We start from the raw sequence: 25,777 nt of genomic DNA, 5'->3' as shown, positions 1-25,777 counted from the left end.
TATTACCATTTTATAACTATGAATTTTAATAATAATAATTGCATTATCTTTTGAGGCAGTGTCATTGTAATTTTGCAGCTTTTTTGAACGCTGAATGAAATTTTTATCAACATTACGCAAGTTGGGAGAAGAAATTTAATCATATGAATCTGGACATCATATCTAGAAATTCTGTATTTTTCTTAAATATATTTCTTTATTGAAACCTTTGATAATTAAAAGTATTGTGTGGTTTTCATTAGAATACATATCTATACTGAGGAATTTGTATTATATTTGGTACATATCATATATGGTAATGTGTCTATCTTTGCATGTATTCCCACATAGTTCTTTTTGTATTTATCTATATTACACCTAAACATGTACTCTGCACCTGGAGCAGCTGCAGTGTGAGGAGCGGGCAGCAGAGGGCGCCCGGGAGCCGCTCACGTCGTACAGACGCAGGAGAAGAAGAGCTGCAGTTTATGGATAATAAAAGTGACGCGTCTGTTGATTATTGATCATTTCGAGTAGCTGCGAGGTGAAACTCCTCTCGGGCAACATGGCGGCAGCTGGGCCGGTGAAGGTGTACCTGGACCTGTTGTCGCAGCCCTGCCGCGCGCTGCATATCTTCCTCAACTGCGTTCGAATCCCGCACAGCGTCCACACGGTGGCTCTGAGGAAAGGTGGGTCCAACACGAACCATTACCACAACCTGCTGTCACTGAGGGAACCGACCAACTGACCGGTCGGTACTGAGGTGGGGTTCACGGTCGCTGCTTTTTCTGCTCGCGCACACTTTCCCCTCGTTGTGACCTTTGCCCCCGAGAACTTTGGCCCACTCCTGTCGCAGGGGGAACAAAACAAACCTCCTGCACGACTCAAGTTTCAAATGTGCAACAACAAAACGGGCGAAACGCAACTGAGGGTTTAAAACATGTTCGAAGGGGGAAATCTGTAAAGTTCGTCACGTGAATACACTGGTAAACAAACGTGTTACAGTATCAGCTGATCTGAAAACTATTGTTTACTTAACGTAATTGACTCTGAGAAAGCACTTGCACAATATTAGTTTGTAGTTTTACTCTTGTTGAGAGCAGAAGATGTCGCACCTTCTTATAAAGCCCTATGGGACTAACTGTGATTCGTGATTATGTGCTATACAAATAAAATATGATTGATCGCTACACAACGTCCTGTTAAAGTTGAAATGACGCTCTTCGGGCTGTGTGTGGTGTTATTTGTAATTGATCATTTGTAATATGATATTACAGTAATATTTGTAACACCACTTGATTTCTGAATGGAGTTTGGTTTGATCTGCTTTTACAACTTTACAGGGGAGCATAGGACTGAAGACTTCACTAAATTGAATCCCATGCAGAAGGTTCCTGTCATGGTTGATAATGGCTTTGTCCTCACTGAGAGGTAAACAGACACACACACACACACACACACACACACACACACACACACACACACAAACACTTACATTAATGTTTGAACTGACGACATGGACCGACCGTTTCCAGATCAAACTCATAACTGTCACTATGTTGTATCTAATTATGGAGTTTTCCTTATGTGTTTTCTGTGTGTGCGTGTGCGTGTGTTTGTGTGTTTGTGTTGCAGTGATGCCATCCTGAAGTACCTGGCCAACAAGTATGATGTCCCAGAGCACTGGTATCCACGACAGCCAGAGAGACGAGCCAGAGTGGACGAGTACACAGCCTGGCATCACAGCTACACACGACCACATGCTGCTAAAGTCTTCATTCTGGAGGTACCAACACATGTTTGATGCCGATATTTATAAATATCTATCATATAAAACAAAATGGCAATGATTCCTACGATGTGTCCAGTCGCTGATCAACACTGTCTCTGTCTCCACCCGCCTCAGTGTCTGCTCCCAGCGCAGTCGGGCTCTCCGGTGGATGAGGTGCATCTGAATCGGGCTCTGTCTCAGCTCGATGACACGCTGGATAAGCTGGAGTCCATGTTCCTTCGCAGGCAGCCGTTCCTCTGTGGGGACGACATCTCCGTGGCTGATCTTCTCTCCGTCTGCGAGCTCATGCAGGTCAGATTGATGGAGAGACATTGATCAGCTGACTGAGTCAAGTTAGTTGCTGTTGCTAACCTGAGTTGACCTGTGTCCCTGCAGCCTATGGGGGGTGGCAGGGACGTCCTGCAGGATCGTCCTAAGCTGCAGATGTGGAGGAGCAGAGTTCAGGCGGCTGTCGGTGACGCCTTCGACAAAGCTCACGCCGTGCTGTACGGCGTCAGGGACCGCCGAAAGGCCAAGCTATGACATGATCACAGGGCGGGTCCACTGCCGTGAAGTCACACAGAGGGGCGGGGTCGAGAGCCACTCTGAAGGAGGAGCCCATCGTCTTCATCATAATCATCTTCGTCATCGTCTTTAACTATTAATCTGGTTGATCGTGACACATGGATCATGGCCGTCTTTAGGCATTAGTGTCCTAACTACTACAACAAATGTTTTATTCATATCTTTGGATGTAAAGTTCATAAATTTATTAATGAATCAGCTGATTTGTGTATTTTGTGTTTGAGCGAGAGAGTGCACATTTACTCGTCATGGACTCTAAGACAGCCTTCCTCCGCCTGCACAATATTATGATAAGAAACATTTTATTTTGCAATGTACTTATAATTCAATGACAAACCGGGAAAGACAAGCTTCTGACCAGTTAACTCGCTCTCATCACAAGACTTTGTGACATTGTCTGTCCGAATGTGGGCGATCAAATCCTGGTTAAAAAACATCGGTGGTGAAAACGCACTACACCCCAGTTTGGAATTTAAATAATTCTTCAGATGTCGGGCCCAAGAAATCTTAGCATTTCTAAAAGGTAATAACGTTTTTCACTGGTATGAGAGATCACAGAGCATTGCTGATGCCATTGGTAAAATGGTGTGGACCCCACTGACTGAAGCCATATCACCGGACATATGTAAAATGCAGGAGAGTCATTAGAAATCAGTCTGGATGAATTAAATGATTGAAATAATGCTGACCCAGCAAACAATCTGGTGACTAACTCCTCTCTCAGCTTTACATGTGACTTCTGTGTTCCGTCCTCTCCAACATGCACATAATGTAACAGAATATGGCTTCAATGCAATGAAATGAACACAGGGGGCGCTATTTGTCAGTGATGGGATTTTGAAGACTCACTCAACGATGAACAGAACTCCAAATCCCCCTCCGAAAAAGGTGATGCTTTGAACCTGTGACCAATGTGACCGTGCATTTCAGTGGGTTCGTTGTATGTGTCCGTAGAAGATGCAACCACTCGTCTAGAAATGAGGGACGGTCACATTCCAGTTTGTTTTGATGCATTCTGTCCACAAAGACAAGTTCTTACTGTTGAATCATGTTTTAAAACATGCAGACGTCGGCCTGTTTTCTTCAGTAGGTCTTATTTTGTCAAAGTGCCACCGCACCAGAAACAATAAGTTGCACAACAAACATTCCTCTGGAAGGAAATGGAAAATACTCTCTAAACTCTGCAGCCCCCCCCCCCCCCAGACTGCTGCTGGAGAGAAGGATCTTACAGTTGTGATGATGTCACACCCATTGTAACTACTAGTTCCAGCTACTAGTGAAATCCCAGTGCTGTTTCTAACCGCCACACAAACTGGGGGAATGGATTCCATTGCCCAAATATGGTTCTCAGGGAAGTGGCAGGCCCTGACGCAATGCTCTGCTGCTGTTGCTTTAAATGGCTCCCGGAAACAAGGGCTCCCACACACGTCACGGGTTTTCCTCTGAATGTACCACAGGAGACGGATGTGCTTAATATGGGCATATGTCTGTTTACCCCCCCCTTCCTCCTCCCTTTTCTTTTTTCCTGCTAAAGGAAGTAAGACACTGGGGAGGGGGATGGGTGAGACTGGAGGAGAGCCATCAAGGACTGTTCCAGATAGCTGGGGCAGTGGAATGCTTTTCATTCCTCGAGGGAGAGAGACTAAACATGGACCGAAATATCTGCTTCAATGTCTGTTCATCAAAAAGCTCATTGCAGACAGTCAACTTAGAACTTGTAAATTATTCAGAAACACGTGTTTTAACATTCAAAATGTACCTTTATTTACTGTTTTTTGAAAGCAATGAATTGTTTTTCTTATATGTAAAGTCCAAATTCACAAATCAGTTTGTCTCATAGGGCTTAACCAGGTCCGACATCCTCCGATCCCCTAAACCCTCAACAAGAGTAAAACAAAAAAACATTAACAGGGACAAAACATAAACCCCAGAGAGAGACAGGGATCCCTCACCCAGGACAGATAGACGTGCAATAGATGCCGCATGTTGAATATTTACAAACCTTGTAAGAAAAGAGTGTCTAACATAAATGGAGAGGTGTATCAAAGTATTTATACAAAATAAAAAGTGAGACACTGTAAATAGTGAACCCTTAGGTTGTTCACTATTGAGACAATAACTGTGTCCGAAGGAGATTTATCACCGGGCGTTCCTTCACAACCAGCCCAGTCGACCACCTGCACCACGCGCTTTGACGGCACTGTAAACTCGCTCTGGCTGAACTTCATTTATAACGAGCAATAATCATTTTTTACATGTACAATTCAACGTCTTCTGGAAATCCTTTATACGTCCTACACATGTACGTTCTGTTTAATGCTGTATAAAGTTCACAATGTACATCTCCTGTTTACATTGTGTATATTTTTTTATATATTTTAAAATGTATGTTGATATTTCTATTTCCAATTTCTCCTTTGACCTTTTTCCATCATACCCAGGGCCCTTGTCAGTACCAGTGGACCTCAATGCACTGCAAATTAAGTAAGAGCCTTCATATGTTTGACGACCTTCCCACGCCGAAGGTCAGAAAACGGGCAAATACAGAATTTCCAGAAATACAAACAACGGAAATATTTCCGGTGGACCCAAAAAGGTTCCATGCCCACTGACGAGTATCAGACTTCAATCACTCCACAAAGAACTCAACTAAAGCCAAGTTCTTCGCTTTTTTGTGTCCTGTCCGTTTCACAGTGTGTTTTTGTATTGACACCCATTGTGACTTTTTGCAACACATGTGTTGTTAAAAATAGATGAATAGTTTTCTAAATTAGGAAGTGGGTTATCTTTCTATTTGCTTGTGGTTTCAGGCTTGAAACGTGTTCAAACATGGTGTAAATGATGCTGTTTTTCAATTTGAATTTGAATCTGTTTTTGGGGGGATTTAGCTGCAGCAGTGTTAACTCGAATCTCCTCAAAGGTTTTGTGGACTCAAACACTTCACCCGCCCCCTCCACCGGCACAGTGGTGAGTAGATGTTGAGTGCGTTTACATTTTTCGGTGACCTATCCCTTGAAGGTTGGGGAAAAGGCTTTTCCCACTATGAAGGGAAGTCAATGCACAGCCCTAATAAGGGCAGCTGCACGCTCCTGTGCGTATGCGTGTTTTCCTGCTGTTTGCACCTCAAGTTTAAATGAGCACCGGTTATGAGTGTGAGTCACCCACTGCCATCAGTCTCCTTTGTGTTTCCACTGTGTGTTCAGATCAGTAAACATGTGTGAACACGGGACACTGAATTTAAAAATAGCCGCAGTTGTCTAACCAGTTGTTGAGGGGCTGTTTGAAACCTCGCACCGGGGGGTCAGGCAAGTGGGCGGGGCGCTTTCTCGTGACGCAAGGGCAACGTCAGCAAGGTGATAAATACGAGTCGCGCGGCCGCTGGGTGTTGTGTCTGCGTGTGAATCACGAGAGAAGGAGACGTGCGACGCGAAAGAACCGCTTCCTGTTGTTGTAGTTGGAAAACATGGAGGTCAGCGCCGAGGCCAAGAGGATCATGGTCGTGGCTCTGGGGAAACTGTACAGCTCCCGCAGCCAGAGAGGAGGTCTCCGCCTGCACCGGAGCCTCCTGCTCACCCTGGTCATGAAGTCCGCCCGGGACATCTACCACGAGGCCCAGGCGACCGCGGAGTGTGTCGAGCCCGGATGCGAACAACAACACCCCGAGGCGGCGGAAGGGAACACGGAGTCCTCCTGTGGGGAGCTCCGGACTTTACCCCTGGAGGAGGTCGTCGTTTCCCGCAAGGAGGACAAGGAGAACCGGTGCCCGAGCGTCACTGTACCGGCACAACCGTCGAGGAAGAGACGCGGCAAGGCGGCCGTCGAGCCGGACTTCCTCCCCTGTAAGAAAGCGAAACTGGAGAAGGCGAGCTGCCCCCAGCAGCTGCTCATCAGCCCGGCTCTCATGGACTATGTGAACTGCAGCGGCCTGGGAGCGCACCCGGCCCCCATGCCCATACACAGAGCCATTGCAGCGTGTTGAAAGCCAGAAACAGGGGGGAATATGAACCTTTCCCACAGGAGCCCGAATGCACCCAACAGTGGGCCAGGACCCGGGGGGGTCACACGGATGAACACCGCGGGGGTGGCTGGATCCTGCACAGTCCCCCGGGCCCGGACGTGACTCCGAACAAGCCGGTACATGCTCCAGGAATCCCGGAAGCGGCTGACGAGAGGTCCTCGGTGACTTCAGACCCGAATACGAGCTCAAGTCTGCAGGAGAGCAGCTGGAGTGGTGCTCCAACCGGACCAGGCTTTACTGGCCTTACTGAACTCTACATGAACATCTGAACGGGCACTTTAAACTCTACTAGATGTGTTGTTGTGTTGAGGCCTTCGTGCTGGCCGAAGAGTGCAAATCTGTACAAAACATTCAATGACTGCAACTACCTCAGTATTTATTAAACCTTTTCTACTTGCCAGTGAAACCTGAGTGATGTGTTATTTATTTTTATCGAGGGAAAACCATGTTGTTATGTTTGTGGGGGGAGATTGGATTCAGGGAAGTGGTTTGTGTGTGTGTGTGGGACACAGGAAGCTGGTTCGGGTGTGAAGAGGTTGGTTTCCTTCCCCCCACAGTGATTTGCAGGACAAAAGCAGGGACAATCCAGTGGGCTGTCAGAAACACTGGGGACAATTGGGGGTCCCCTGGCTGGAGCCCTTTATTTAGAGGGGGAAACAATCATTGGTTTAGACCGAGCACGTTAAGGCAAAAGAAAATATATTACTTATGGAGTACCACAGGTAGATGTAAACAACTATATTTAGATTTAATTTTGAGCGAATTTAACACCATTTCATGTGACTTATAATTTTGCATTGCAAGGTTAGATAATGTGTTTTTTGTTTACAAAGCCCACCTCTTTAAAATGAACAGATTCTTATTTAAAACAAAGATCAAGCTTTGCAATAATTATAAGCATAGACGATAGGCTCCATTTATTGCACGTTCATGTTTTCTTTACGTTTCTGAATGCGGTGCATAGCAGACACAGCAACACAGACGGGTTGCATGGTGGGGGGTGTGCAACCGGGTGGCTGTGTGTGACTGGGGGGAAGGGGGCTAACCGAGGAAAACAGAGAGACAGGAATGTGGGGGGAAGTGCCTGTGTGTGTGTGTGTGTCTGCCGTGAGACTGTGAGCCCTCCCCCGAGGCCCCAACTGTGCCGCTCGTTCTTCCGGCTGAAATCAGAGCAGCCTCTCTGTCTGTGTACACACAGGAGCTGGGATTTGAGGAGAGGCCGGAACCGTCTGGACATGCCTGTGAAAATACACACGTCATGCACTCAAACACACACGCATGCACTTTCACCCATGGTATGTAGGTGAGATGCATCTGCCTTTGCCTCTCTTTCCCCTGGCCCCTTGCTCTCACACAGATTCAACTACCTATTCATCTTTTTATTCTAACAAGTACCAGCTATATTATGACAGGCAGTCCACGGGGTGTTTTATGCACAACACAGCTCATTGTTTTGGTTTCATTACCTTCAAGGTTTCCGTTTAGTTCAGTTTCACTACTCACGACTCATCAACTCTATCTCCAGCTTCAGGAAGCAGTTGTGATTAAATTGTAGAGTGCACGTTACTGAGGAGGCTTTCACACAAACATTGTTTGTTCCAGACCTTAGTCTGAACCAAAATAACCTTTTGCATCCACTCAAACAGAAGGACTACCAGACGCACGTTTACATCTTTGTGGATGTACACAACTTTCTTTATTGCGCTCCTTAAAGGTCCTGTGTGTAAGATTTAGGTGAAAGGGATTTATTGGGAAAAATTGAATATGAAATAACCCTAGTGATGTTTTGACTAGCCTGGGGTTACCTAAATTGTATGAAATGTAGTTTTCTTTGCCTTAGCATGGGCCATTTATATTTCTAAATACTAAATACTAAATGTTTTTTACAGTAGCCCAGACTGGACAAACTAAACACCTTTTGAGTTTATATGACAACTGAAAGCTACCGCAGGTTATCTTTTATGTTTGGAAGGGGAGACTGAGGGGTGTTCAGCTGCAGCATGCAACCTAACCACTTAATTCTGAAAACAGAACCTTTAAATCACAATACGAGACACAAACAAACTGTAAGACATGAACCACGAGGATGTGGACTGTTTAGACCACGTCCCGGACTGTGAAAATACCCATGTATGAATGCAACATTTATAAAAAACTTATTTAACTCACCTTTAGGACAGAGTTTTAGCCTCACACACCAACAACACAAACAACTCACAGTAAAAAGCAGAGTAGAGCAAAAATGAGGACAAGAAAATGAGGCCAGACGGTGTGCATTCTCTCTGGATTTTATTCTTTAGGAAGAGTTCTGTTTGGAATTACAAAATGCACTGGTAGAAATAGCGGTGAGACAGGTTGAGAGTGCGACAGATTAAGAGTGAGAGAGAGAGAGAGAGAGAAAAGAGGGACAGAGTGAGAGCTCAAAGGTTCCACAGCCAGTTATAATGATTACATCATCAGATGTGGCCTCCTCCTACGCCCCCTGACCCCCACAAAAAGTAGAAGGGAGAATACACCGTTTTCTGAACTGCACTTTCTTTCCTTTATATATATTTTTTTCCCATTAAAAACAGTTCCTTTTTTTGTGGTGTCCTGAACATGGTTGTGTTGTGCCTCAAACCCATGTAACAGAAGAAAAAAACGAGACTCTGACTCTAACCAAAGTCTCTTTTGTGTTTTCATTCTTTAGACATTTTTTTTTTGTAGTTTTTCACCTTTTTTGTTCTCAAAAATAGAAGGAAAAAAGGAAACGTTGCTTTTTAAAAACATCTATCTATTTATATATCTTTTTTTTTGTTTGTATTCCTCTGAATTCATTAATCTGCTTTTTCTTTTATGTCCTGAAGATGACTGTTAATCCACGGTGTGGCATGCACATAGCACATGCATTTCTGGAACTAGATATATTTTTTAATTTTTTTTTCAATCTTTTGTACTTAAAAACGTTTTTTTTGTCAGTTTTTTATTCAGTAGCGGCTTTACATTGCTTTTTGAAGACTTTGTGTGGTTAATCAGCGTGTTAGTGGATTTCACTGCAGCATAGACATTAAGATGGATTGTGAATGTTTGGGGCTTTACATGATTCATTCAGGGGGTTTTGACATAACTCTCTCTCACACACACACACATACGGACACACACACCCACGAGAATTGTTACAATGATTTTAACTGAAAAATCATAAGATTTAAAATGGATTTCTGGAGACAAGAATTAGAAAGCAAAGCAATCACAGGAATAAAACATCTACACACATACGCACACGCACACACACACACACACACACACACACACACACACACACACACACACACACACACACACAACCAGGAGCTACATACCTAGTGTGCTTTCTGATTTTAAGTGTAGTGATGTGAAAATATACTCGTCTGTGACATTCCACTGAGGTTGGAAAGACACTAATAGGCAGTTTTTTTGATCTTTTCAATTTTTTCGGTGCATTCTCTGGTCAACATGTGATAGGCCTCCAGGTAAAATATTGGTCAAATACATAAATAAAAATAACGATGGGGCTGACAGTGGTGTGTGTTAGTGACGACAAGTGTTAGTTTGAGGCACACAGAGAAACACGCAGATCGAAATAAAGATATATAGGAGTGAAACACACATGACATAGTTCTTTTTTTATCCCCCCCAGGTTCATGACAAGGCCCAGAAATGTTTTTTTTCCAACCCTTCTGAAGTGTCAATCACCTGTGTGCTACCACAGATGAAGAGGTGTTACTGGTGAGAGAATGAACTGATGAGTGTAAAACAGCTCTGACTCTGAGGTGGAGTAAAGGGGGAGACGCTGTTTTGTCTGACACTGCCACCTATTGGTCACAAGTGGAGGGACCCTATTTTAGCAGCTGCAGGAGGGTAAACTTTTCTTATTTGAATTCAGAAACCAGTGGTGAAGCCATCTCAATTCCATCAACTGTTTATACTCTAAAATTCATTAGCCTTTTGGCTGCTTATCATTGATGCATGTTTTCCCTCCTGCAAACCCATTCTCCCACGATGCAAGTATGGGTTGGAAAAATGATTTGCTGAGCTTAAAATTAAACAAACGCACAGAAAAACAATATATATCTATATATAAAACATGGAGAATCTGCCTCATTATCACGATCATCATGATCATTTAAAGTTATCATATCATCTGTTTATCCATTATGACAATCAGGAACAAAGAAAACAACAATGACGAGTTCCTCTCCTTTCTATTGGTCTCTTTCTCTCTGGTGTTTCTATTTTAACCCAAAACCCTGGAAGACTTTTGAGATGTTACTAATTTGTCAAACTTGCCCACCAACATGGACACCCACTTTTTTTTTCTTCACCGCCCTACGTTACCCTGCTTCCCAGTGTATAATTTTAGGATTCATCACCTTAGTTACAAAAAGTTACTTCCACAAAAATATGTGCAAATTCCAGCTGAATCAGTGGCAAGCATTTGGCACAGAACATACAGACAAGCAAGCAAAAAGTAATCATTTTGTTCTGTCGAGTTTACAAACAGCAACTCTCCGATCTCCCCGTGTCCTTCTGCCACTTGATTTGAGTGTGGGTGAAGGTACAGAGAGAGGAATCAGAGAGAGGAATGTCAAACAGATGAGAGAGAAAGAGAGAGAGAAATAGAAACAGAAAGGTTTTTTCTTTTTTTAAACCAAAGAAACAGAAAGAGAAACCCTACAGACCACAACAGAAAGGACTGAGGAAAACTTCCCCCCACATACAGTAGATTCTCATTGTTGCTATTAATATTTTTTTTTTTTTTTGTATCATTCATGCAGGATTCCAGAGGGTGTACAACTCCGCAAGTCTAACAAACGAAGCTGTGTGGGGTGCAACAGAAGATTCAAGCTTCGATGTTTTGAAGAAGTAGAAGAGAAGGAGGAAGAAGAAGAAGCAGCTGCAGGAATAGAAGAAATACTGCAGAAAACAGTTACTGGCTTGTTTGTTTTTTCGTTTCTGAAACCCATCTCCACATTTTTGTTTTTCTTCTCTTTTAGGTCATTGGTTGAGGTTGGTTAAATTGTTTCAGGGTGGAGGGTGTTCTCTAGGGACAGGGGTAAACGTCCCCAAAAACAACCCCATCCTGTCCTCTAGATTTTGACTGAGAGACTTATCAACCCCCTGCAACGCTCCCCAACTCTCCCACCCACTTAGCCTTCTCACCTCATGCAGGTGGAGGGCTAATTGTCCGTTTTGTTCTTATTTAAAAACACAGATGATAAAACTCATCAATATTCAACTGGTGGCTGGGAGGGTTGGATTCCATTCTTTTCGCGGCTAACTTAACTGGCATTAGCTTAGAGAGGCAAAAAAAGAAAAAGAAATAGTGGTCGTTCATGTCTCTGACTGTAAAGCGTCTTTTGTCGAGTCGCAACTCTTGACATCTTGTAAGTGGCTGTAGCTCGTTGCCAGAGGCATAATTTAAGACACACAAAGACTAGTGTCCATCACCCCTCCTGCTTGCATCCTTAACATTTTGCAGTTTGAGGCTGGTCTCATTTGGCATCAAGAGAATGAATGCAACAGCAACGCCAGCAGAACATGGAGGTGGTTTGTGATCCCCCTCTTACCCATTAGTTTCTCCAGATCCTGCCTCAGCATTCCTGTTCCATCCCCTCATCCTGACACCCCTCCCTTTACCTAGCCCACCATCGCTGGGACATGCCAAGCACAGGAGGAGAGGGGAAATTGATTTGAATCGACAAGAAAGAAAAAGTCGTGGTTTCCCTTGGCAGTCATTGCTCCGGCTGAGAGCTTCTCTTGTCCATCTTTCAGTCCATCTATCTGACCTTTTTCCTCCTTACGCCCCTCCCCCATCCCCAGAGGCTAGCACCAGTCGTCCTCCTCAGTCTCGCTGTAGGGTTCATGCAGGCCCTTGCGGGGCCCCCTAGGATGACCAGCCGGAGGGGGGACCTTGTGAGGCCCAGTGTGTGGAGGTCCATGGGGATGTGTGGAAGGTGAGGAGGAGCGGTAGCCATTGGGTAGGCGACGCTGGGCAGCAGGCTGCACCTGGCCCTGCACAGGCCCAGTCAGGGCAGTGGTGGGAGGAGGCGCGTGGTGTACAGTCCTAGGTGAGGTGCGAGTGGGCTGTGGGTGGGGCGGCGGATGAGGCTGTGGATTATTTACGGGATGTGGCTGGGGCGGAGGGAGGGGATGGGGGTTATGTGGATGTGGTTGTGGAGGAGGCGGCAGTGGGTGGTTGGCCACGCCGTGTGGATGAGGGTTTCCCCCCTGTATGGGGTTCTGCTCATAGGCAGGTGGTTCATGGTGGGGCTCATAGTCCTGGTACTCCTGGTTGTAGAAGCAGGCATCCCCTTCCACGGAGCCGCCTCCTCCACCTGTGTCTCCCCAGCGAGGCGGTGGATGATGACCCTGGCGCGCGGTAGCATGATGGGCGGGTGGGAGGCCAGTGTGGGGAGGGCCTTGGCCGTGGGGAGGGCCTTGGCCTTGGGGAGGCTCAGGAGAGAAGCGTCGGGGGGCTGGAGCAGGTGGTCTGCCCTGTGGCCCTGCAGGTGGGGTGGGCATGGCCTTACGGACCACAGGGGAGTAAGTGACATGGGGCCGGGGTGTTGCGGGGGTCTGAGGCAACTGTCGACGACCTCGACGTGGCGTACTGGTCCCCGAAGTTGAGGGGACAGGACTTCCGCTGACCGAACTACTGCCCTACACAAAAAGTGGAATAAAGCAAATAAAAAGAACGTACCACGAATTCAACGACAGAACATGTAGAATAAAGTAGAGGATGGGAGAGAGAGGAGTGTGAAACAAATAGAAAGGGAAAGAAAGAGAACAATGTGGAGAGACAGCAGGAGGAGTCCCGATAGAAAAGTAAGAAGACACAACAATAACCACAGCAACAATAAGAATAAAAGCACCAGTCATAATGTCAGTGGAGTGGAGGAGAGGAGTGTAGAAATGTGACGCATCCAAACAGAAACGAAGCAGATGTGGATTCCAAACAGCAGCAAACACAGAGAAGCAACACGTCACGCAGAGGAGAGAAAACAAAAGACGACAGGAGAAAAGAAGGGTAAAGGGTTGATTTCCGGAGCAACAAATGCGGCACAGGGTAAATATGGTGACTAGACATACATCAAATGTGTTTGCATTTAAACTATGTGATGCGAGCTGTGTGACAGCAAGTTCCAAGGAGCTACTTTTCAAATCGAAATTCAAACGTGAGAAAAATCTTCCAGTTGAAAGAGATTTACTCTTCAAAAACATATTAGGCTGAATGTTGTGCATCACAATAGTTTTTGAGCGTACGACAATCAGACCTTTGTGTTTTTCTGTTTTAATGCAGTCTAAAACGTTAAGGATGTTGTCAAAGGAAAGGTAGTGAGGGAACGAGAGAGAACAATCCAAAAACTCAGGGCAGATAGGGGCAGCAGTCAAATATACATTTTCATGCATATTTGTTTGGTTGCTGAAACATTGGAGCAGTGACAAAAATAACATCTGCATTTGTACTTACATGAATTTACCCTCAATAATTTGATTGTTTTTGTGCATGTAGTCAAACCCTTTGTCAACATAGGGAACACAACACTTTTTGGCCTCTAGTTTGATGGCGGCATCACATAGTAGAGTATCCGGAGTCCACTACAATAACTAGAATGGTACAACTGTCCATGATCAGCATTTCACAACCAAACCCCAACACAGTTCTGTAAGGTCTTCCATTACGTCCAGGACATTATTGACATTTCTCACCAGTTAACCTCCATCAAACTAGAGGCCCCTGTGTTATCATTTTCAGCATAACACAGACAATGTGTTCCACCACCGCAATGTCTATCACTCTCACACTAGACACTACATGCACACAAGTACACAGAAGCCCACCTGTCTGTGTGTCATGCAGTCACGTCCCTCGCTTGGTGATCGTGACCAGCGGCGGTCCCTCTCCCTCTCTCGGCCGTGCTCCCGGTCGTGGTCCCGGTCGTGCTCCCGGTCGTGGTCCCGGTCGTGGTCCCGGTCGTGGTCCCGGTCGTGGTCCCGGTCGTGCTCCCGGTCGTGGTCCCGGTCGTGCTCCCGGTCGTGGTCCCGGTCGTGCTCCCGGTCGTGCTCTCGGTCACGGGTGTGCCTGTGTCCGTACTCGCCGCCCCGCTCCGCCACGTAGCGCTCCTTGTCCACGGAGCCGTGGTGGTGGTGATGGTGGTGGTGGTGTTTGCGGTCTTTGGATCGTCCACGATCCCTGTCGCGATCCCTTTCTTTGGACGTGAGGTCGCCTGACTGGGTGGTCGTGCTCAGGTCTGTGCCCAGGCCTGATGGGATGTTTGTCGGAGATGTCAGTGGGGTGAGGTGTGGTGAAAACACTAAAGATTGTGATAATATTAGATACACAATATGACATCATAGAGAACATTATCTTTTTCCTTTAGTTTTGCTCTAATGCAGCTTCTACACAGGGCAGTTGTGTTAACATGGCATCAGTCAAACCTTCACGTTATTGCCTATAGTTGTTTGTTTGTGTGTGTGTGTGTGTCTGTCCTACCTGTGTCGGCCTCCGTGTAACGGCAGAGGGACCTCTGGGACGCCCGGTGGCTCCGGTCTTTTCGTCGGTGTCCGTGTCTGGAAGTCCTCCCTTCCTCAGGTATCACCCGGTCCATGTTGTAGTCTTCCGCCCCTCCTTTGTCTCTGTGGCCTCGCCCAGTCTTGCTGTGGCCCATCGATGAGACCGAGCGCTTCATGGGACTGCTGTCGTTGATGGGCTGAGAGAGAAGAGAGAGAGAGAGAGAGAGAGAGAGAGAGAGAGAGAGAGAGAGAGAGAGACCACCAGGGGACAGAGGGAGAGAAAGGGGAGTGAGGCAACGAGAGGTGTTTCCTTTGCTTTTTGACTCGGTGTCTTCTGCGAGCGATGGAGTTAAGATACACGATGTATTGTGTGTCTTTGTGTGCATGTGTGTGAATTGGGTCCGTTTCTTAATATGAACCCCCCTCCTTCACAAATCAAACACTCCCACATTAGAGATAATTTTCCAATCATGCCATTTCCAAAATATTGACACTGTATATTGCTTATTCGGCAGGGGTCGGCAAAAAGAAGCCCATGGGTCAGAATTTGGCCCCACCATCACAATTATTTGGGGCCTAGAGTCTTTCATACACCCACTGTAGATGGGAGGAATAATATTTAAATCAATATGGACTCCTTTATTTTTGCACCATTATACGTTAATTTGAACAGGTCCTGGTGCTGAAATGAAGTCTAATTAAGTAACTAGACAAATAAACGAAATCTAATAAAACCACCAAAAACACCAACCTGGATGTTTTTTTTAAAGAATTGCCACCAAGTGTCTCCACTACACGTGTAAACCTGGGCTAGGCCTCAAATGTACAATATTAAGAAAAACTGGCCCAGGGCTGAAACTGCAGTAAATGCCGACCCCTGATGCAGAGGGAGAAAAAGGTATAGGAGAAAAAGAAATCAAATGAAAGAGATGATGGCAAACGGCCATGCCTTCCATGCTTCTGTTACTTGCTTTGTGAAAAGAGAAAAAGGGGAAGAAGGGTCAGTACGACTTGCAACACTCCTCCATCCTCACCACCCCCCCCCCCCCCACCTCCCCGAACATGGCACATTCCAAACTCTTATTTGTCTGCTCTGCCTCAGCGTGCTTTCCTCCAGCCATGCAGGTACATAGGGGTTGTCCTGGGTCCTCGGCCCACAAGAGGCCTCACGCTCTGGGGCGGGACAGCAGGACAGAGCCTATGGTGCCATGAGCAGCTGACCTGGGCATGTAAACCACATCAGGCTGCGTCAGTGCTAGCTCCTTCTGGCAGCTGTGCTTGCCAAGTTTTCCAGTTATTGTGTCACTGACATGTGACGGGTGGGCAGACGTAAAGAAACCACCAGAATATCGGGCCTCATTGGAGTAGCACTGAGAATCCCAGCAACATATCCATACATGCACACAGATATCCAAATCATTCTTCATTCATCTTTTTCTCACTCTCCCAGTCACACAACACACACACACACACACACACACACACACACACACACACACACACACACACATATAAATAATACCACAACCACTCACATTAATGCATTTCAACAATTTGCTTGCATGCAGGTGTAAATGGAGACTTGGACACAGACGGGAAACATTGACAACGCCATCATAGACGAGCAGGCAGGCATGAAGACAAAGAGCGACAAAGCAGCAGCAGCTTAGAGAGAGAGAGAGAGAGACAGAAAGGGAGAAAGAGACAGAGACAGAAAGAGAGAGAGAAGAGAGAAACCGAGGCCACAGGACAGTGGCCATTGATAATGAGAGGGGACATGCAGAATTCGGCCCAGTTCCAAACTCTCTATGTTAAGTGCATTAGAGACGTAGCCACGGATGCTGGGGTCAGTTTGGAAGTCGGGCTGACACCAGAGCTTGTCATGCTGAAAACATGTTAAACTTAGAAACTCTATATCAATTCTGGCCTAGAAATGATAAAGACACAACATGGAGACACGGTAAATAAGGAAATCGCAGAGTTTCAAGAGTGTGTGAGAGTGAAAGGGAGAGAAAACAGACAGAGAGAGAGAGAGAGACGAGAATGGGAAGACAGGGTACATACACTGAGGTTACTGCCACGTTGTTTCCCTCTCCTCCGCTGCTGTATGAGCACAGAGAAGACACACACACACAAACACACACACACAGAGCCACAAATACACCAAAGTCACACATGGAGGATACACAAAGAACAAGAGAGGTAGGCAGAGGGGAGGGAGACAGGGATGGATGGATACACCGTGAGAAAGACAAAAAAAGTGGTACAGAGGAATATAAGTAAAAAACCAAGGAGAGTTAGTTGTGGCTTGTCCCAAAAAGAGATGGGGTGCAAGAGTGTAGAGAGGGAAGAGAGAGACAGTAAGAGGAGGAGGGACAGAGAGAGAGAGCGTCTGATCAGACACCGAAGCGGCAGTGAAGGTGGAAGAGAAAGACTTACCACAGACACTGCGGTCGGCTGGAGCCAGAACAGTGTAACACACACAATTTCACCATGAAAAAGCTCAATCCACGGCACCGTGGTCACAACAACAGCAATGACGACAATCAGCAAAGAGACACACGGATATGGATACGCATATTCACAGGCGGACACACACATACACACTGCAACAGTCAAACGGCAGACAACAATGTGACAGGAACAGTATGAAAGAATATGTACTGCACAACACACACACACACTCGCATACGCAGACACACACACTCGCATACGCAGACACACACACACACGCTTGGAACATATAATATCATGCTGGTTCCAGTCCTGGTTGAAAAAACAGCCCCCAAAATTCTAAAAGAGGCAGAACATTTTTAACAGGAAGGAAGAGACAGTTTAGTAGAAGATCTACAAAAGATAAATGAATCAGGGTTCTGACAAATAAGAGTAAATAATAGGGGTTAGAAAATTGTTTCAACTGCATGTGTCTGTGTGTGTCTGTGCGCGCACATTGATCTGTTGTGTGCATATGACAACCAGAGCACTCCCTGGGATATGAAACAATATAAGATGGATGAGTGTGTTGGATGGAAAACGGGACAACAACTGTTAAAAACGTCCATGCAGGCGGTAGGATGAGATAAAGACAAGAGGAGAGAAGAGAAGAAGAGAGAAAAGGAACAGAAGGTCGAACTTTGCCTCGCTGTGGTGCTTCTGAATTCAAGTTTGGAGTTTCAACAAAAACATTTTCATGTTTTAGGCTGAAATATCGTCAGGACAGCACGGCCCCGCAAAATGATTTCCCCATTACAGGTTGTTGTTGGGGCTAAAAATGCAACTTGGCACCAAACTGCTTTAATTTAGAAGAAATCCCTTTAAAGGTTCAGTGTGTAGAGTTTAGTGACATCTAGTGGTGAAGTTGTACGTTGCAGCTGAATACCCCTCACCTCAACCTCCACTTCCGAACCTGTAATGTAATTTGGCCGACGCTTTTATCCAAAGCAGCTTACAATTAGTGCACTCAACATCTATGAGGGCCCATTTTTTTATGGGGGATTTAGGGTTTCAGTATCTTGCCCAAGGACACTTCGGCATGCATAGGGAAGAGTGAGGATTTAACCGCCAACCTTCTTGTTGGAGGATGACCACTCTACCCCTAGGCCACACCACCCTCATAGAAACTCAAAAGGTGTTTAGTTTGTCCAGTTTGGGCCACTGTAACAAACATGGCGGCCTCCGTAGAGAGGACCCAGCCCTGATGTAAATATAAAGTATTTAAATATAATGGGCCTATTCTAGGGTAATGAAACCAACAATTCATACAATTTAGATGAAAGACATTAGTGATCACATCACTAGGATTATTTTATGTTGAATTTCTGCCAATAGATCCCTTTCACCTAAACCTAACAAACTGGACCTTTAACCCTGTGCTGAGCCTTCTCCAACATGGATTCCAGTGACCACAGCAACACGTCTTTAAGCAACGAGTCAGACCTTTGTGATTGTGATCGCTTCAAACAAAAGGAAATGAGGAACATGGACGTAATGAGGGGGGAATAGAACGAGAGTGGAAAAGTGAGAATGCTGCTCACTTGGTTGTCGCCTGGGAGGCGGGGCATGGAAGCGGCCCTGCCGTGGCCTTCCATTGGTGGAAAGTGCTCAGTATCCGAGTAACCATCCTGCCCCATCTCTCTCATCTCTACCGTCTGTAAACAGAGCAGGAGAGCAGGAGATGGTGTGACTGGCTGCCATGAAAACTGATAGGGGATCAGGGGGGTGGGGGAAAGTTTGTTATCCAAAGAAAGCTCAGGTCTCAGAGAGGTAGAACCAGTCAGAGGGAGAATCTGATGAGAGAGTGTGTGTGTGTGTGTGTGTGTGTGTGTGTGTGTGTGTGTGTGTGTGTGTGTGTGTGTGGTGAGTGACTTTGCCACTTTCTTTGTTGTTTTGGTTTTAAATTGTGGGATGAATGGAAAAAAAGAGAGGTTTTATGTGGATAAGACTGAGAGTTTTTCCCAAACCAAAGTTGTGTGTTTGCTGTCAAACACTGAGCAGCAAGCGGATGCTGGCACAGGGAGGTGGAGGCTCTCTGTTTATGCCAGATGGAGCTGGTGAGTCAGAGCAGGAACGGATCGGAGAGGAGAATCATATGCAGCTCAAAGAATGTGTGAAAAAAAGACATCTGACCAGCAGAGGTGGGATGTAACAAAGTACATTTACTACATTACTGTACTCAAGTGCATACTTTTAGTCCACTACAAATATCAGCAAGTATCTCTACTCTACTCCCCTCTTGTACATTATATTTCTTCACATTGTTTTTCTATATCTTTAAAAGTAATCAGTAATGAGAGGGGAACAGGTTCCCTGATCCAATCAGAGCGCACAGATAACATTAGACCCCGCCTCCTTCACTGGTGAGGAAAACACCACGAGACTCAGCCAGAATGATGTACTGGACTGTTGCCTTAGGGAAGAGGAAACACACTTAAAGTACTTTTACTTTGAGTACTTTAAGTATATTAAGTACTTCCTCATGTAGAAAAGTTTACTTATACTCAAGTACATTGCTTACTGCTCCTTTTAGTTTTGATGTCTCATATTGCCTGATGTTCGCATGATTCCATTTTTAACTTTTAAACTTCTCTCGACCTCTGTTGACTGATATGGAGCAGCGTGATTGCGTTGAACGATACAGGAACCTGTCAGCCGCTCGGGGGGGTCAACAAGCAGAGAGGTTTAACAGCGTGAAGACGGACACATGAGCCGCGAGACGGACTCCCAACGAGATGAGCAAACACACCGGTGAAGGAAAAAAATCACTCAGATAGAAAATTGCATTCAAAACAAGATGTCTGTGAGATGGAGCCAGTCAAAGAATGGTCAACGCTATATCCCCGGTAACGTCAGAATCGAGGTGAGACAGATTGCGAGAAATGAAAACGATCTACAAGGTGGGACAGATGAGAGCGTATGAGCTTCTCTATTTTGTGCCGCGGTGAGATAGTTGTCCAGTCCATTGTCAGTTTGAACAAATATCTTTGCCCTGTTCAGACCTGGTATTAACACCTGATTGTTTCTCCTGGGATCACTTGTAATCAGATCTCACTTCCCCGCCCAACGTGCGAATAAACACGCATGTGATTTGTGCTCATGAAGACCAAATAATGTCGTTTTTACACAGTCCGGCTTTACAGATGTGTCAGACGACTGTGCATGTGTGTGTCTGTGTGTGCTTGTGTCTGTGTGTCTTTCGAGCGACAGACAGAGACAGAGAGAAAGCGAGCAGAGTCAAGAGGGGCTGAATGAATCAATGAGGCGTAAGCAGCCGTGCTATGAAGAAAGATTTTACCCATTTCAAAAATAAAATGGTGTTAAAGTGTTAGTGTTAAAATCTTTCTATTCCTCGTGAACATGTAGCAGGACGTCTTTCATATGTGGCCCAGGACACTTTTGCGTTCACACAGTGAAATGACCGTGGCCATGTCTCTCCGGTGCGATCGGATCCCTCTGGATGGACGTTAATAACAGATCTGAATGGAGTCTTATTTACTGCACATGAGGGAAGAGGTTCATTCTCACACTGACCAGGGTGACCTCAAGCTTATGTGTAAGATAACATTGACGGGACTGGGAAGCAGGAATCAAGTCGATGCCCCGATCGACAACAGGTTTGCTGTGTTCTAGTTCTAACCGCAGTTCTACTGTTCTACAGTTCTACTGAGCACCAACACAAACCTGATGTCCCGGTGGAACTCTGCTCTCCATAGAAGTGGAGACACAACATGTATCACACTTCGTTTTACCCTCAGTGTCCTCCAGTGCTCCTCTTTGCTTTGGTTCATTTGGTAGCAATGACATGAAAGTCAAAACAAATGCTGAATGGATCGAGTGTTTGTACTTGTTCACATAAACTTGGTATATGACAAGGATGTGTTCATGTTTGTGGTCTGTATAGTGTGTGTGTGTGTGTGTGTGTGTGTGTGTGTGTGTGTGAGAGCTGTCTACCTGAGAGTTGCTCATGCTGCCCAGGCCATCCTCAGGGTGTCCCTCTGGGCTCCAGCTGCCCACTTTCTGGGACATCTCCTGAGCACGGGCCGTCACCCATGAAGTGCTCTCCGGGACCCCCCCCTCCACGGGCCTATGGCGCGTAGACACACACACACACACACGTTCCATAAATGGTCTGCCTTCAACGGAGCACCTCCTGTGACGTCAAACACGCAAGCAACATCCAACTCACAGGCTGTTTACAGTCGTCTCAGGTGGAGGGAGGGCGTTGTTAAGTCCCGGGCCCCCATCCTGGGTGGGGGAAGGAGGCTCCACGCGCTGAAACAGTAATGGCGTTCGATTCTGTGTGAGATATACAACATGGCCGTCGCCAGCTATCAGGCAGACTGACAGGGAGATGCGGAGGAAAAGATGCAGAGCACGAGCAGCAGGGACGTAGAAAAGGGGGTAAGGGGGGGGCTCTCGGATGCCCAGCAGCTGGTTGGAGGAGGAGATTGGTGCATTCTGGGACATAACAGTCCTATCTGTCCTGATCCCCAACTCTGATTAGAGGCCCTTATACTTAAAAGCCCAAACAGGACTTCACCCACTCAGTAGCTCAGGATCGGATCGATAGGACTGATCAGTAATTATTCTGGATTTCATGTCATGACTTAAAAACTGTGATGTGGATGCAGAGAGCTGAAGAAAATACTACTGAGGGGGACGATACTAGAGGGGCCTCGTTCAGGGGAGGGAACATCGTGGCAGAAAAACTCTGCACAAACCCTGTGGGAGGGAACATGTACCAGGTGAAATGCATGATGGGACAAGTCAAGTATGAAACCCTGCATTCAGCCATACAATTATTCGTCATACACTTAAGATGTACAGTACAGTGCAGGTGTTACAGTACAGTAACACCTAATGACCACCTCACCCCTTCTTGAATGTGCTCATACACATGCAAGTTGGATAAATAATCCCCAAGAAAGGTCAAATTAAATCCTTCACATTCTTTACTTTTGAGCTTTGTGATTTGAAAACAAGTAACGTCCTTGTTTCAAAACCAAACCTCCTGAATCTATACGTGCAAAATCTAAGTCTGGCATCAATGAACACTTGTATTAAACGGGGCCGTGTGCAGACAGAAGGTTGCGGTGCTGTTGTAATGCAAATCTAACATTCCCGGGGTCACAAGCTTGGATTATGTGGAGTGAGAAGGTAGAGGAGTCTTCTCAAGCGGCTCGAGGCGAGAGAGGGTCGAAGCTTTCCATGATGTTGAGGCACGGGCACCTTAGGGGCTGTGACAACATCTCAGCCTGCTAGAAAATAAAACCCTGAAGTCACAGGCATAGAAACTGGAACAATATGCACATTAGTTTTAAAAACAACTACTGGATTATTGTTATGAGGATGAATTATGTGTTTGTCTGCTTGGAAGCTGTTACTGCAGAAGAACAGGCGACAGACTTTGTCCAGCAGATGGCAGCATGGCTTCTACTTTTGGAAAAACGAGGCAGCAGATTGTGAAGTTCTTTTGTGTTCACCCCCTGTGTGGACTTTTCTATGTGACTGAATGAAGACTCCTCCCTGATCTACAGGGGTTGTCACAGCCCAGGCTCGTATGAATGGGGGCAGCAGCCCTGCAGCCTTGATTTCAGTGCGTCAGTCTGCCTTTAAAAGGGTCGGATGCAGGTCGAGCGGAGGCTTAATTCTGCCTGAAGACGACAATACCTGCTCGTCACGAAGGGCCTGCGAGCGCTTGATCTTGCTCTGGCGGTAGTACTCCATGATCATCATGGCAGCGTAGATTTTCCCCACTGTCAGGTCTGTCGCTGCTGAGAGAATGACAAGTTACCCTGGAAGATTAGACCCTTTGAAATGGACCCTGAGCGCAAGGAATGGCAGAGAGGGGTGATGCATGCACACAGGAAAAACACTCGCTCTCACACCTAACATCTCACACACACACATGAACATTGAGCAAAAGGTCTTTTCACAGACAGATTGATATTGTTTAAAAATCTTCAGTCACTTTTTTTTTTTTTTTTAAGGCTTTTCTTTAACCTTATATTGAACAGATGTCAAATCGGACGATAACGGACGATCTCATGCGTGAAACAGCACAACAAAACAAAACAAAACAAAACAAAACAAAACAAAACAAAACAAAACAAAACAAAACAAAACGCGACCGCTCCAGGAATTACTTAACATGCGATCATAAGAACCACACAAAAACAACAACACAATAAAATCTGTGTTTGAAAATGAATATTTGGACTCGATTGCAAATTCATTCTCAATATACACTGAATGTCCTAGCTCCTAACAATGCTCATTGCAAATTTCATGCAAATGTGCACTTGTTCTCAGTCTAATTCAAAGTTTGAATGCACGTCATTTTTTTTTTGTTTGTCTCATGCAATCAGCCACTTGCTGCACAGAACTGACTGCCCCTGGAGTGAAAAGACATCTATAGAGAGTTGATCTATAGTAGGGCACCCTCTGATCTCAGGCACAGACAGCTGGGGGTCTCCGACTAGTGTGTGTGTGTGTGTGTGTGTGTGTGTGTGTGTGTGTGTGTGTGGGGGGGGGGGGGGGTCTTTTCTAGTGAGTGCGCTTTCTGTTGCTGAAGGAGAGGATTGTGTGTATACAGCTGTCGGTCTAGTGCTGACTGTTTGTGTGCACATCTTAGCCGTACACTACTTATGCTTCTGTTGCTGATGTCCATGATATAAATATGTTTCGACAGACTAGAGGTGTGAGGTTGTGCGTGTGTGTTTGTGTTTGTGTGTGTGTGTGTTTGTGGGAGGGGTGGGGGGGGGGCGCGATGTGCCAGCTGATTCAGAGGGTGCAGCAGTGAGAGAGACTGGCTGAGAGAAGCGGTTCCTCGGGTGGCGTGAAGAGAAAACAAACGTCGGAGCGCCGGGCGTCGCAGGGTGGCTGCATCCAAGCCGCGTTGCTGCGCCTGGAACTCTTTCCACTTACACTTGTGCGGCGTCACCAGCAAATCCAGAGTCTTCTGGGAGAGGTTGGGCCAGATCGCCATCATCTCCTTCCTCAGCTCTGCGTCCATCTGGTGCTTGTCAACACCACCTAGGCATATTCAACGCACACGCGCATGCATGCACACACAGGAAGTTACACGTACAACCATGCCCCAAGTACATAGACAGACCCACAGTCAGACACGTGGACATGCATGCACGCAAGATGAACAGTACCATCCAGGCAAAAGGTAAGAGGGAGGACACACAGACACGAAAACAAACAGACAGAAAGGAGAAAGTTTCTATTAGTTAGATAACAATGGAAGATACGATCAATTCAACTGTAGAGGACCATGTACGCAGGCTGAGATTCCACAGGACCTCAACCTTCACATCACAGGCTAACAGTAGGAGAAGCATCAGGAGGAGCCGGAGGCCTCTGGGGGGGGGGGGGGGGGGTTGGAGACATGAAACAGAAGAGAGCGTGTAAAAAAACTTTGAATGAAAGGCGATAAGAGGGATTTCCAAACCTTCCGCACCCTTGGCGATCTTGATGTCCAGCGCCGTGCGGATCAAGGCCATGAGGGTGGAGTTGAAGTGGACCGTGTTGTCGTCGGCCACGGGCAGATCCATGCGGAGCAGCCTCTGTGGGAGAGCCAATCGAGGGGGGGAAAGCCGTGAGAGAACTGGGGTGGCGTGTGTGTGTGTGTGTGTGTGTCTGTGTGTCTGTGGAACCTCCAGGTGACAGGAAGGGAGGAGGGGCTTGGGTCGAGGAGGGTGAAGGAGCTGTGAAGAACATCTGCAGCCGCCAATGACTGCGTCCGTCTCTTCCTGTAACACGTTTACACTCGGATGCGGCGTCAAATTGCACATGTTTGATTTTTAGTGCTGGATTCCAGGATGTTTACGCTGTTTTTGATATGAGAGAACCTGTGAGCACCACAGCCACCGATGAGGATGCTTATCTAGAAAAGTCCCGGGCTCATATTCAGTCATTCATTGTCCTCTCCTGTTATGTTTGAATGCGTTTCGAGGCCTCACAGGTTTGTTGAACCTTCAGTGAGAACAACAGGAGGACCAACTATCTCTATCCACAGCTCCTCCTGAGGGTTTGGAGGTTCACATTGAAAACAACACAGACCAGGTGACAAACCAATAAACCACAAAACGATCTAAGGTAAAGGGAAAGCTTTTTATTTTGTTTATTGGTTTTTATCCTTTCTGTTTAGGGTCTTGTTGTTTTATATAAGATACACAGACACACACCAACTCACAGATGACGTTTGTGTGTGTTTGGTGACAGAAGTCGGCGGAAACCCAGACATGCAGCAGATCATGCTTCCCCCTGCTTCCTGATTCTTTGCCTATCCTCTAATCCACCCCTCAAAGCTTTGTTTTAAATCCACCCCCCCCCCCCCCCCCCCCCCCCCCCAACCCCTTCTTGCACATCCCACCCTCATGCGG

The 25,777-nt window shown here is 46.2% G+C and overlaps 3 protein-coding genes across 3 annotated transcripts in view; 2 read left to right on the top strand and 1 right to left on the bottom strand.

The window, feature by feature from the left end:
- The first annotated feature begins 427 nt into the window (after positions 1-427).
- On the top strand, positions 428-2,533 carry gstt2 (glutathione S-transferase theta 2). The gene is made up of 5 exons (XM_053443301.1): positions 428-668; positions 1,323-1,410; positions 1,615-1,765; positions 1,886-2,062; positions 2,147-2,533. Exons 1-5 carry the CDS (start codon positions 545-547, stop codon positions 2,291-2,293), a joined length of 687 nt encoding a protein of 228 aa, XP_053299276.1. The 5' UTR covers positions 428-544; the 3' UTR covers positions 2,294-2,533.
- A 3,189-nt stretch (positions 2,534-5,722) lies between these two features.
- Positions 5,723-6,759, top strand: ier2a (immediate early response 2a). The gene has a single exon (XM_053443469.1). It carries the CDS (start codon positions 5,799-5,801, stop codon positions 6,312-6,314), a length of 516 nt encoding a protein of 171 aa, XP_053299444.1. The 5' UTR covers positions 5,723-5,798; the 3' UTR covers positions 6,315-6,759.
- Positions 6,760-8,641: 1,882 nt separating this feature from the next.
- The window catches only part of cacna1aa (calcium channel, voltage-dependent, P/Q type, alpha 1A subunit, a), an 80,584-nt gene continuing 63,448 nt past the window's right edge, over positions 8,642-25,777 (bottom strand). Inside the window, exons 42-52 of the mRNA XM_053444005.1 lie at positions 24,844-24,958; positions 24,312-24,419; positions 23,055-23,158; positions 21,571-21,680; positions 21,336-21,468; positions 18,923-19,036; positions 16,953-16,991; positions 14,869-15,085; positions 14,431-14,638; positions 14,217-14,328; positions 8,642-13,034 (exon numbers count right to left, since the gene is read on the bottom strand). Of these exons, the coding sequence (XP_053299980.1) occupies positions 12,198-13,034; positions 14,217-14,328; positions 14,431-14,638; positions 14,869-15,085; positions 16,953-16,991; positions 18,923-19,036; positions 21,336-21,468; positions 21,571-21,680; positions 23,055-23,158; positions 24,312-24,419; positions 24,844-24,958 (2,097 nt within the window). The 3' untranslated portion in view covers positions 8,642-12,197. The remainder of the gene's footprint in view (positions 13,035-14,216; positions 14,329-14,430; positions 14,639-14,868; positions 15,086-16,952; positions 16,992-18,922; positions 19,037-21,335; positions 21,469-21,570; positions 21,681-23,054; positions 23,159-24,311; positions 24,420-24,843; positions 24,959-25,777) is intronic.

The sequence above is a fragment of the Pleuronectes platessa genome, chromosome 16 (assembly GCF_947347685.1).
Source record: "Pleuronectes platessa chromosome 16, fPlePla1.1, whole genome shotgun sequence".
In the NCBI taxonomy this organism is placed as follows: domain Eukaryota; kingdom Metazoa; phylum Chordata; class Actinopteri; order Pleuronectiformes; family Pleuronectidae; genus Pleuronectes; species Pleuronectes platessa.
This window is presented reverse-complemented; position numbering and strand designations above follow the sequence as displayed.

Coding starts and splice junctions, on each gene's coding strand:
- gstt2 (XM_053443301.1), top strand. CDS start 545: ATGGCGGCAGCTGGGCCGGTGAAGGTGTACCTGGACCTGTTGTCGCAG. Junction 669..1,322: donor CACGGTGGCTCTGAGGAAAG/GTGGGTCCAACA, acceptor ACAACTTTACAG/GGGAGCATAGGACTGAAGAC. Junction 2,063..2,146: donor CCGTCTGCGAGCTCATGCAG/GTCAGATTGATG, acceptor GTGTCCCTGCAG/CCTATGGGGGGTGGCAGGGA.
- ier2a (XM_053443469.1), top strand. CDS start 5,799: ATGGAGGTCAGCGCCGAGGCCAAGAGGATCATGGTCGTGGCTCTGGGG.